Consider the following 13,650-nt stretch of genomic DNA (forward strand, 5'->3'; position numbering starts at 1 on the left):
CGTGGGCCCCACTTAGTCAGCGAGTTTACATTTTCTGAAACCTCAGTTTTGGCCCAGAGGTGAGCACAATGATTCCTTTAAAAGCTGTTCACAACTGTTGATATACTGACCACAAGGTGCTGCTAACAAATGGTTCCGGTTAACGATGCATTGCTCTGTTCTCTTCTGCAACAAGCGATCTTCCATATGAAGGGACATGAAGAAATACAACCTGTTCCTTCTGGTTGTTTGCACGGTGACTCCAAAACCAGCAAAACATTTGGAGGAGGAAGTTGCCAGAAGTAGTTGTAGCTCAGCCTTGCATATAAGCTTACCATTTGTGAGCTACAATCCAGACTAACAGTATAAAATCTGCCAATTCAGGTCCACTGTATACTGAGGAGTTGTATTTTTCAGTCTCAAAGCAGATAGTTTCCAGGTATACTCTGGTTAAAGACTATCCCATTCTTGTTTACATGATACATTCCCCATGTATCATGAAACCTTCCAATTGTTTATGGTCTGGATTGGGCGTGGATTTTCCTCTTATGTTGATTTTTTTTTAAAAAACATAAAAAAGTGAGAAGAAAATTCCTTAGATTTAAAATATTATCCAAATAAGCTCTTTAAAGATTAACTGCACAAAAGATAAGATTCCTGTATACAGGCTGCAACATGAGATAAGCTTATGTACACATGGTTATGACAGAAGTTCTCAAAGTGTTTTTAAACTGCAAGAGAAACATCTGGTACCCCTGAAGTTAAAGAGTATCAGTAATTTTCCTAAGCAGTGCTTAAAACCACTTGTGGATTTTTTCTGCCTGAAAATACCGGGCAAGCAACTTTCAACTAATAGGAAAGTTAGTCAGTGACTTCCCTATATATATATATATATATATATGTGTGTGTGTATATATATATATATATATATATATGGGGGTTTTTTTTGCTGTTTTGACAATCAGGTAAGTTATGCATTTATGCTTGTTGAGCCAGATGGATATGGCTCCAGATTTCTCCAGCATACAGCTCTGTTTACTCTCTTCAAAATCCTGCCATAACCTCACATGCAAGTTCTGGGCTCTCTGACACAGATGCACTAAACTATGTTAACCATAGGGTACAATTAATTCATTTTTTTTTTAATCAAATTATTTAGAGAATTTACATGACATCCTACAGATTACTCTTTCTATATATCTAGTGCACAATTCCTTCTTTGCCACGTTCAAAGTAGAAATAAGACATTCAAATATCAGTCATAATTAATATCTAATTTAAAATTAAGTATCTAGAAACTGAGCTCTCCACTTTGAATCTCAAAAAGGGAAAAAAGAAAGGGGGTGCCCAAATTAGTTTTCAGCTGTTCAAAATGTGTACCTAAGGCAATGTTCATTGCCCACACTCCGACATCTGCATTTGAATCAGGCATTCGCTCTAACTGATTTGGCCAGACAGGCATCTACCTCATGGACGCAATCCACCTCACTCTGCTGCGCTGATTTCTCATCCGACTGCACAAGGACGGTACACAGCCAGCTCAGAGCCAAGCCTGATCCCATCCCAACCAACACCTCTTTCACGGAGTTAAAACCACAATTTTGGCTTCCTTTTTCTTCCTTTTTTTTTTTTTTTTTTTTTTTTTTAATTTATTTCCAGTTCTATGACAACGCATGTGAGACGATCTACTGTCACAGCATTAACTGATTCGGAAGAGACTCAGAATGTCCCATCCCTGCAGACATCCCAGGCCAGGCTGGACGGGGCTCTGAGCAACCTGATCCAGTTGAAGATGTCCCTGCTCACTGCAAGGGGCCTGGACAGATCACCTTTCAAGGTCCCTTCCAACCCAAGCCACTCTCTGATATCATACAATTAGTTACTTAGCCTTTTGATACTGTAATCTCAACAGCAAAACACCATCCCATCCCACCACGATCAAACCAACTCAACATACGACCCAGGCCAGCTGTAGGAAATAGAGCTAACAAGATAAACAGTGAGAGTTCCTTTATTTTAACAGTAAGGCTATTTGTAACGCAAAGGTTGTACATGCGTGATTTTGTAATTGGTTACACTACACAAAGAAATACCTGCTTAGAAAATGCATTATACTTGCTTATTAAGAATAAAGCCTACTTCCTCTCCTTCAGCGCTGTTTAATAGTTTAATCTGCATCATTCCCAGCTTCTCTGCTGATGTAAACCCCAGGCTGAGCACCATGCACCATTTTAATCACTTCCTCTCCCTCCGCTCTGCATTCCAGAAGACCTTAAAAACTTGTTGACACCTGTCTGATGTTCTAAATATTTCAACAGGTGCTTGTGGGCTCCAAAGTATCCAAGGGAGTAAGGTGACAAAAAATTGCCACCGTCAATCCTTGCAGTGAAGTTGCTAAAAGCAGCAAAATGAAACTGCAAAGGCAAATATAATATATGTTTTTTCTTTATTGGCATGCCGCAGAATTCACTTGTTTGCCATTTGCCTTGACGAGCAAACTTTAATGACAATCTTTTCAGGCTTCTTTACACAAGGCAGAAGCCAGTATTTGTAGTGTAGCATGGGAACTGACCAGAAACATTGAATTAAATTCACTGCATGCAACAGTGCCTTCAGAGAGGCCTACGGCTGCACCCAAACCCACCAGAATTTGGCATGCTTACGAGGTGCTGTGGCGGCACGGGCACAGCAATATCAAGTCGGAGGCAAAATTCCATCGCAGCAGAGTTGAAACAGATCTAAAAGTAACCAGTCTCGCTCACCAACCGTGTCCACAGAGAAATCCCTTTGTAAGTCATTGCCATTTATCCTGGATTTTCAGCACCCATTCCTGTTCACTGCCACATTCAGCCACCGATTAAAATGCTGCCACCCACTGCCCTGCCTGGGACCAGGCTTGGCATCGCCAGGGCACTATCGACGTGGGATCAAAAATCACACAGCAAAAAGACACAAAATCAGCCATCTGCACTGCAAACTGTATTTGGCTGCTGACACCTCACCCCTCCAGCAACACCCCATTCCACAATCACTACTTTGCCGTATCCTGATTGCTGAGAAACCCTTAGTAACTTGAAGGGAGAGAGGAGAAATAAGCGCTAATAAAAATTAATCTTGCAACGTTATTGAGAAAGGACAAGGAAACAGAGACGGGATTATCTTTGAATCACTGTTTGCCTGCACACTCACTTTTGGGAATCTTATAGTAAGAATGGATGAGTAAAACATGAAGATAGCTGTGGGATTAAATGAGTTCATTAAAGTATCTCAAATTATTATCCCTTGCGAAAAATGTTGAACAAGAAATTTTCAAATACAGTTAGTTTCACCATCTGCTAATTAACTAATAAGTTACTGTAAGTGTGTTACTATGGATCTTTTTGGAAGTTTTATCAAATGTTTGCAGAGTTTCTCATAAAACCACAATACTGCTTCGTTTTCATTTAAAACGTTTCACTTAGCTAGTCAGAGTCATGCAGCTTTCTTATTTCATGCTTCTGCTCACTGAAACCCCCATCAGAAGGCTACACTGTCTCCCCAAAATTCAGTGACAGTTCTTCACAAAGAAAAGCAGCTGGCCTTTCCAAGCCTCATTAATCTGTTTGAGCTGCCACAGTCAAGAGATGAAGGGAAAAGGAAACTTCAATTGGAAAATATTTTGACGTAATTGACTCAGATGACAAACTAAGCTTAAGCACGTCAAGCAGGGGGAGAGGTACAAAAGCATCGACAGGGTGATACAAGAAGTTAAATCAAGCCGAGGTGAAGTCCGAGCTCTGAGAACAGTGTATATTTTTGTAATTACTGCCAACCGAAAAAAATATATTCCTTCAGCCCAAGATCTTAAGTAACAGCAAATAAAGTGTCCAGAATGTTTTCTAACCTTTTTTTTTTCCTCACCATACTTGGAGCTCCTAACCAATGCAAATAATATTTCAGAGCAGTATAGTACACATCATCTGTACCATTCGTTTGCTCAGTGTTAACGTCCTTAAACACCGTCATGAGTGGGATTGGGGTTTGTTGGATTTGTTTGTTTGTTTTTAAATATTGCTCCATCACGTTTACAACAATTAGTGTGTCTCATCTGAATTCCAGGGGGTTTAACTTTTGCAGATCTAAATTTTCTGAAAATCTAAGGTGGTTTTTGTCACTATCAGTGAGTGAGTTTTTGCCTTAGTTTTGAACGGACAAATACTAAAAGCAGTAAGGAGCAAGACTAAAGCGATGCTTCCAAAACCACTATAAGCACATAGAAACTACATAATTTTTCTTGTTATTTATTTTGTAAACTCAGATAACCTGTTAGTTGGACAGAAAACAGAACTACAACTCCCTTGTTGACACAACCCTGAGCAAAAGCCTCCTGAAATCAGCAGAAAGTGTCACTGTGTTTTTAGCCGGCTGAGTAAGTAGAAGGTAGAAAGAAGATGCCATCAATAACCTACATCCCCTCTAGTGTGCAGCATCCTGGGCTAAAACCCTGAAAAGCTTTGATGCTACAAGAGATTTAGAAAAAGGGGTGGTGGGAGGGAGCAGGAAGGGCCATCCCCTGCAAAGTAGTTGACAGCATCCTCCCCAATAAATATAGCAGATACATTGTATTAGAGACAAAGAAGGAGAGTCAAGTGAAGGAATAAAAATAAACAATTCCCCTTAGGAATTACATGCAAGATTGCTTTGTAAAACAAACAAACCAACCAACTGCTTTTCTCTGGAAAAGCAAAAGGTCACCAATCTGGGTGAAAATATAGCTATAAAAAGTTTTGGCCAAATATCAAAGAGCAGGTTTACAAAAGGGCCACGTTCATTGGAACACTAACCATTCAAACTTCACAATAGATCTCGGGAGAGAACAGGATGCAACGTCACGTATCTGTTATCGTGTTGTTTTCTTCAGCTCCTCTGCCCAGAAATTACACCTAGACTTTGCACATCTTCCAAACCTCATTAGAGACAACTCCGACGTGGGCTGGAGGCTGCGCCATTTCGACCATGCGTCACGCAGCGTTATGACAACCAGCCATGCGCAAGACACATGGAAACATCACATTTTAACCCAGATGAAGTACCTCATTTAACAGAGCCAGCTGTCCAAACTGCACAGACGTTGCACAGACACATCTGGACAAACAGTGCAAAGCCTTCCTGGGGCCAGGCTGGGGCGATACCTGTTGCAGCCGAGCAGGACAGCCAACTTAGACAAGCAGAGTACATTCAGCACTTCTTGAGAGAGCTGGACTTGCTGTGCCCAAGTATCTTAAATGTAGCGTGCAGACATAATAGGTCCATCTTTCAGAAAATCGCTGGACCAAGTAAACGCTGCATGTAACGTACTCTATTTCCTCTCCGGTTTCAGACACAGGAGACAGACGGCATCCAGCAGCCGTGTCTCCTCTTGAGAAGGACCCAAGAACCTAAGCCACCCGAGTTATCCCGAAAGAGTACACGTATCCTACAGGCTGTACGGCAGACACTTTTCATCAAGACTACCTGATTTGAGGCAGGAGAGACTGGAAGGAAAACGCAAGTCTGAAAAGTTAATTATCAAGAAACACACTTCCATTTCAAAAAGTCTGATATCAGTTCCAGGAGAGACATTTGAGTCATAACGTAGAGAACAGGAAAATCACTAGGACTATAAGGAAAAAAAAAAAAAGCCTTCTAAAAAAAAAAAATCATATTCATCTACTTTGGATTTATTGCAGGAACACATGCACTGGAAATTAATTCATGCCTGTTGTGCTTTAAGAAGTGCCACAGACAATGACGTTTAACACATTTAGCACATGATGGATGTTGCCTTTTCTGTCCAGGAAGCAAATGTGGAGTCAGAGAAAGTGGGCTATGCTCCCTTCCTGGAGTCAACATATCCAAGGCTGGACATGCTCCAGAGATGTGCTGCTTGAAACATCTGGACATTTGAATATTAGACCAGTTCCAGGTCAAGGGATTTAAACCGACAGGGAATAAAAGGCAGTTTCCTGGAGCCAGGCACTTCGCTGCAGCTTGTCAATGACAGAGGGGTTTGCACCATCAAACTCCACCATGAAGAAATGCTGCATTCCTGTACAAAAGCACTTCATAGCAGTGCAGCTTCAGATACCCCCTATTCCACATAAGCCACCTTTTCCATTTGCACAATTAAGTGCATTGTAACAATGCCTTATGTAGCTATGACTGATGAATACAGCATAGCGACAACATTTATTTTTAGCTGGGTTTTTTGTTTCTGTTTGGTTTTTTGTGTTTTTTGGTTGGTTGTTTTTTTGTTTTGTTTTTCCAGATTGCTACCTTTTTTCCCCCACACTCTCAGGCATCAGTGCTTTGGGAGAGACAAAGAGGAACGTTCTCTTCTAAGCAGCACAGGATGAAAAAGCTACCATTAACTCTGGAGTACAAAGAACTTCTTTATGGAAGAGGCAGTACAAGGCAGTGTTTCTTAAGGGCTGAGGTTTCCGAGGCTGCTCTCATTGATGTGACCGTGACCCAGAGGCCTGTCTGTAACCCTGGGAAGCACCAGCAAGGACGGGCTGCTGGCCTTGGGGTCAGCGGGACAGGCTCTGCTCACAGGCAGGACGGATCCAGAGCCGCGGTGTCTCTGAAAGCAGCGGCGGAGGAGGAAGCTGTGCAGAAACTCACAACACAGGCGGCTTTGTGAGCCGAGAGATGGTCAACAGACTAGAGGACGTGATCTTACTGCTGAGGAGATACTTCTAAAATACTTAAACAAATGTTTTTTCTTGCACTTCATTAACATTCTGACACAGCTGCGAGAATACCCCATGTGGAATCACTCTGCTGTCTTTTTTTTTTCCTTCCTATGCGTTGAAGCTCGGTTTTATTATTAAATAACTTCCATTCATGCGTTTTCCATACGACCCACGCTAATCAATTACACTGATTCATAGGCAACGAAATCCAAAATTTTTCAATACTTAAAGTGTTCCGTAATACTGAGAGAATATCCCACTTATCCAAGAGTACTCCAGATATAACTGATTTTGCAAACTTTCTAAAAAACTGATGAAGTGGAATGATTTCCTCTGAAAAATGGCAAATAGGGCAAGAAAGATCTGTAATGAAACATGAACAGTAAGATACAGAAAGTGGCTTTCCTGAGGAATGAAAAGGAATGCAAGAGATGAGATATTATTTCCATGCAAGCAACTATTACAGTAAAAAGAGCTATCAACTATCCAGAGTTGTATTTCATTTATACTGCTTTAAGAATTTAGTGGTTTCCACTTTAAAAAATATTTTAAATTATGCCATTAATTAAGATGCCACTACATAGCTTACCCACCCATCTAATATATAATTTCTGTGCTCTGATAAATTAAATAATACATTTTTTAAAAGCATACCAAAAAAACCCACAAACCTCAATATTTACAAGGTGTTTGCTGTAGCATATATAACTATCAGGAACACTAAGAGGCACTGGGTTTTAGCACTGGAAATTGGTAAGCTATCAATAATTACGTAGGAGTTGAGGAAACAGAAGACTAAACGGCCTACCTTGACTGCCAAGAAGTTGAGGCCACTTTCATGAGCCAAAGCCTTTGCTATCATTGTTTTTGAGCACCCAGGAGGTCCGTAGAGCAGCACACCTTTTGGAGGCTGAATCCCCATTCGGATGAAGGAGCCGGGATGTTTGAGAGGCCATTCAACCGCCTGCTTCAGTTTCAGCTTAACATCTTCTAGTCCTCCTATGTCTGACCAAGACACCTGCAAAGCACACCACTTTGCTGAATTCAGACAACACAGCAAAACTATTAAAACAAAAAAAGAACACGACAAAAGCGCCCTGTAGAGCACCTACTAGTTATTTCATGAAGTTGTTTTTCATCAGTCACTTTTTCAAAAAGCCTTTTAAACAAGAAACAATTACTAATAAAGTCACATGAGTAAGGGAGATTAGACTCACTTTATACTGGGGGATGTAGGTAAAATATTTTCTATCTACTTCAAAGATGAGTACCAAAATATAGAAAAATAACAATAAAATGACATCACGATCATACAGACAGCAACACTTTGTGTGATCACTAGCGAATTCACAACTCGGATCTCTTGTTTTTTAATGTGATGCTGATGCAGAATTTGTACATTACTTCAGTGTCTTCCCTGCAGGAAAGGACTGCATGAGCTATACCTGGTTTTATTTACAGCTGCAGAGTGAGGCCCTGATCCCAGCTGTATAATCCCACTAAGCTGAACAGGAACAAGCATTAGAAGCTTTGGAGGTTCCTACGCTCACCAGCACTATCAGTCCCACAGGGATTTGGGCACCAGGCATTTGACTAGAAATTTAAAAATAAGCAATCCTCCAAACAGACAAGTATTTACAGAAAAGAAGAACTGCACACAACAAAGCAACACTCAAACCCAACTGCAGTTCAATTTGCTCTGTTGAAACCACAAGACAGGCTTGTCAGACATACACTGGAACAGAACTAATACATCCCACCCAAAACAGAAGACTGACCTAAAACCTGCTCCACCTCTCCCCGCATTGCTGTCAACAAGCCTGAGACTTTTCCCCACATCCCCCGGCCTGTTCTTTGTCCTGTCACCATCCATTCCCATCCACTTCAAATATTAAACATGTCAAGACGCACCTAAATCAAATGATCTTCTGTCTTAAAACACTCTTCCAAAAATTTACTAGACATAAATCCCCTTCAGCTCTGGAAAGTCAGCTGCACTTGAAGGGCAAGCAGAGTATCACACAGAGGCAACGTATCGCCTTTTCTCCTGATTTGAAAACTGGTGTCACTGCTGGCTTGTCCCTATTGCTATTTTCCTGATACCAGTACACAGAGTGGAAACCATGAGCAGAAAGTCCCTGAACAAGGCAATTCAGCCCACTACCAATGTGGAAGACAAAGAGGATTTGGAAGTGGTGCAAGCACTTTTGTGTAAGTCCAAGCAAATTGCAAAGTAAATAAAACTTCTCCTCGATTGTGAGTCTTTGACATGGAAGAAAATGACAAAGACCATGGAGAGCAAACACCAAAGGTCAACACACACGGGTCTACCTCTCTGAGTATTTTTAAAGGCTAACTGGAAAGGGAGGAGCTGACAATCTGCTGCCCGCAGAACATCTCTTTTACACCAGGAATATGGGACAGCAACACTAGAAAAAACAGAACCCTTTATCTTTATTAGTGGCCAGCAGCTTCTGGTTCTTAAATAATTACTTTATAAGCTTGGGGAAGTATGAGATATGTTATGCTGACCACCACTAGGTACTAAGAAGGATCTGAGGACAGAGGGAACTGCCAAAGGCAGAATTCCTGTGAGGGAAAGAAAGGAGGGAAAGAAAGGAGGGAAAGAAAGGAGGGAAAGAAAGGAGGGAAAGAAAGGAGGGAAAGAAAGGAGGGAAAGAAAGGAGGGAAAGAAAGGAGGGAAAGAAAGGAGGGAAAGAAAGGAGGGAAAGAAAGGAGGGAAAGAAAGGAGGGAAAGAAAGGAGGGAAAGAAAGGAGGGAAAGAAAGGAGGGAAAGAAAGGAGGGAAAGAAAGGAGGGAAAGAAAGGAGGGAAAGAAAGGAGGGAAAGAAAGGAGGGAAAGAAAGGAGGGAAAGAAAGGAGGGAAAGAAAGGAGGGAAAGAAAGGAGGGAAAGAAAGGAGGGAAAGAAAGGAGGGAAAGAAAGGAGCACAAATTCCTATCACCCAGCTTTGAGCCAGGCACCTTGGGCTGCCGACACAGGAGGGATGGAGGGAGAGCGGGGAAGGGGACAGACAACTTGGCAGAGAGGTTCAGCTGCAGTACGACTGCTTCACAAGTCAGACAGGGGTCTCACACCCAGTTTCTCCCTTTCCTTCAGAGGCGAGATGTCTTATCTGGGCACCCCATTTAAGTTCCTGAAGTTAGAAAGCATCCTCCCCATCCACTTGAGTTTTCGCAAGAGACAGAAATCTACTTGCAGAGTTTTGATCGCCATAAAGCAAACGTACATGTTTCTAAAAAGTGATGATATGTCAGATACCTCACCTGCATATTGCCACTGTTCCACACATGCAAACCAGCTCTTTTAACTCAAATTTCATGGTTGAGTAACATAATTAAGCTCAGAACAGTTAATCCAAGTCTTCTCTGACTTTATATCTAAAATGGTGTGGTTAAAATAATTTTAAAAATACACGTTACCTATCCCTACAACCCTTATACTACCTAGCAGCTCTGGCAACTGCACAGAACTAAATCTCAGCACTTTTAAACAAGTAGATGGTTTTCTTAGAGAGGACAACACAAAAAATAAGCTTGTTCTCTTTTTCACTATCAATCCTGCTAAAGCGTGGACTAATCATTTCTATCATAATGTCTTTCTAGCCAGACAAAGATTTTGACAAACATGAAAAAAGAATGTCTTTAAATTAATTAAGCCACCAGGAATTCTCTAGAAGTTTCAGCAACAGTAGGGAAAATCCATTAGTGGTACTTCGCATGCAAGCAAAAAGCCAAAGAGAAAACAGCGAAATGTTAGTTTTACCCTCCTGCAAATCTTCAGACTACTTCACAGGTCTTCTGAGGCATTATTCAAATGATTTTTCAGACATGCCATCTGTCATTTAACATCAACACACGCAATAGAATTGTACAGAAAAGGTGAAGTAGGGCAAACTTATATGAAGGTTCCTTTCTGTAATCTGAAGGCTTATTTTGATTTTGGTTACATTTAAAACCAGGAAGGGCAGAAAAGGGAGACAGCTGGATCAGGACATACAAACAAGCCCACTAAACGTGAGCCTGCCTGTTGTGAGTTGAAAACAGAATAGTTAAACAGTCAAAAATTCATTTAACTTACTCAGAATTTCTCTAACACAAGGTGTGGATTTCAAGCAGAAAAGGTATTAAAAGCAAAAATAGATGATAAAACACTACCTTCACATTCTGGTCAAGTCCTTAACAATTCTTTTTTCCTCATTTCGAAGGGATAGAGGTCAATAGGGAAAAAAAAAAACACACAAAACAGCCCACCAACAATAAAACACTTACAAGTCAGAATTAATTTAGATTCATATAAGCTTGGAAGAGCCAGGTGGATTGCTTTTGCACACACATCCTCAGTGACTTCCAACTGCAATGAACCCAAATTCTAGCGTATATGTGAGGACAGCGACACTTCTTTACCTGCACACCGACTCAAAGGTCCTGCAACACAAGCAATGAAGTGTGATATTCTGTCACCGTGGAAATGGTTTTAAAGATTAACCTCGGGGCTGAGCTTACACATACGAATACAGTGCTCTGTTACAGTGTGTAAGACACCAAGATTTCGTTATTGCCATAATCTTTAGCTCTCCCCAGGTCAACAGAGCTCAGAATACAAGGCAGAACAGCAACTCCTCAGAGGCTGTTAAGCAGCAGCAATAAAGAAATAAAACAGACATGCAAAAGATGTCTCATCCAGAACCTTCTGGCTGCAGAGACACAAATCTGGGTGTTAAATTACAGTAAAAGTAATGAAACAGGCAAGCAAAACCCATAGCACTCTGCAAAAATTTCAGAAAGACCCATAGGAGAGGGAGGAACAGCAACTACAGTGCAACTCTCCAAAGAACAGAAGTATTAACTTCCTGATTTATAATGTGCATCCCCTCTCTCCCAAATCCCCATTGAAAAAAAAAGGCAGCCTTCTAAAAATGCTGTAACACACAGCAAAGTTCAAGAAAGATTCTGTAAAAATGGAAAACAAGATGCTACATGGAACCGAGCAGGCGTGTATTTTGTATTTGCCTTGGCCACAGGCAGTGCGCATGGCAGCCTGGCCACCCATGGAAGGATGAAGGAATAGAGAAAAGGGAAACACACACACACACACAGAGCGCCCATGGTGGCACCTCTGCCTCCAACAGCTTCTCCTGCACACAACCTCACCCCAACCTCACTTCATTTTGGCTGTTTTCCCCACCACTGATTTCAAATATGCTTGGAGTAAGAAAAGAGCTCAAGATACGTCAGTGTCAAAACCCCTAATAACCAGCTTGTCATAGAGCGCTTTTCAGAAGCAGACTGCGAAGCCTTCTATAAATGTTACCCAACATCCTCAGATACCAAGAAGTGACTTGCTCAAGTCCATCCAAACAACTCACTTCTCATATACCCACTTGCTCTGCAGCTACTACCCCAAGTATACATAGAACAAGAGGTTATTCCAGGCTTTAAATAAGACAGAAGACTGCAACAGAGCAATTTAGCCTAGTAGCCTTCTAAACAGCCAGGCAGCTAGTGCTCAGTTCTAGGACCTAAAAAGCAAAGACTGATTTGAAACCCAAATTTTCCTCACAGCCTACTCAAAAGTTCTGCAGATTTTACAGAACAAGTTCTGTGTTGACAAAACAATTTGGAGTTCATGACAAACCAAGAAATTACTTTCATTCAGTATGAGAGGTGATACCAGCTTAAAAAAAACCACAAACAAACAAACCAAAAAAACCCAAGCAATCAGAAAAAAAAAAAAACACATAAATGGCAAAGTTGTCATGACTACAAAGGGAAGGAGCACTTTAACAAAATTCATTTACTTGTGGCCTTATTTAGAAGTTACTTTGAACTTTTATTCAATTGACACATGGCTGCTGCAAAGCAGTGAAATATAAAATATATAGAAAGATAGATAGATAGAAAGATTAGATAGATAGATAAATAGATAGATAGATATCTGAAAATGGTGTGGATGGAACTTTTGGGCTAAGGGAGCTCCCAAGTGAATAATGTATCTGCAACAAACAGCAGGGAAGCAGATTTATTAACATAGTTCAGACTTCTGTTTTCTCTTTGGAAAAAAAAAATATCATAGCTGATCATTTATTTCACATTTAAAGTTATTTTTAGCGAGGATTTTTTAGATTATAATGTTACGATCAGACTTCAAAACACAAAGGAATGTAACCCCTGATTTTCTAACAAATTGGCCCACACAATTAACTGTCTAGCGGCATACCTTCTGGGGCAAGGACAGCAGGGGAAGAAAGGCCTATCCTTAGAGAGAGAGAATCTGGAGATTAATCAATACAGGATGATTCAATAAAATACTATGCACACAGATACGTTAACCAGGAAAAAAAAACCACAACAAGTTTTAGGTTTCTCAAAGATAGCTGGATTCCTCTCTCAGCCGTGTTTTCTTTTCTGCTCCCCCCACACCCAGCTATGACTTTTATAGCTTGATAATAATGCAACAAAAGGTGTAAGTAAGGCAGTTTCTGTTGGTACAAATTACTGTAGGTAATGTCCCAGTACGACACGGCCAACAGCCAACTAAGTGTTGAACCAGTAAGTGACCCAAGTCCACGGACTGAAAGCACTGCACTGAAAAGAGGGATAAACCAGTAAAGCAAAATAACTTATTATAGAAACTAGGACTATTAACATCAGTTCTGTGGTAAGCAAGTAACTTTAAGGTTTCCTCACAGGTGTTGCAGGAGTAGACATTCAGGCATAACAATATTAAACAGCAACAGGACACAGCATCATTGACACAAGATGATGCAACTAATTAATAGCTCTGCAGTTGCATTCATTTGGCTTCTTAGATATGTGATTTACTACTGAAACCAAGTACTTCAACATCAAATTAGTTGCAAATGTTAGTGTAATCAAACACACGGCTTCAACCGGAGCAGTTAAATACACAACTTTAATCAGTGAAGCAAAAAATGAG

At 40.8% G+C, this 13,650-nt stretch overlaps 1 protein-coding gene across 4 annotated transcripts in view; it reads right to left on the reverse strand.

Moving 5' to 3' along the window:
* AFG2A (AFG2 AAA ATPase homolog A) overlaps nt 1-13,650 on the reverse strand; it is a 225,742-nt gene that overhangs the window by 182,018 nt on the left and 30,074 nt on the right. For all 4 annotated transcript variants that reach the window (XM_065062123.1, XM_065062121.1, XM_065062125.1 and 1 more), the window contains exon 11: nt 7,501-7,710. In XM_065062123.1, coding sequence (XP_064918195.1) covers nt 7,501-7,710 — 210 coding nt within the window. The remainder of the gene's footprint in view (nt 1-7,500; nt 7,711-13,650) is intronic.

Source organism: Columba livia, chromosome 4 (assembly GCF_036013475.1).
Source record: "Columba livia isolate bColLiv1 breed racing homer chromosome 4, bColLiv1.pat.W.v2, whole genome shotgun sequence".
Classification (NCBI taxonomy): domain Eukaryota; kingdom Metazoa; phylum Chordata; class Aves; order Columbiformes; family Columbidae; genus Columba; species Columba livia.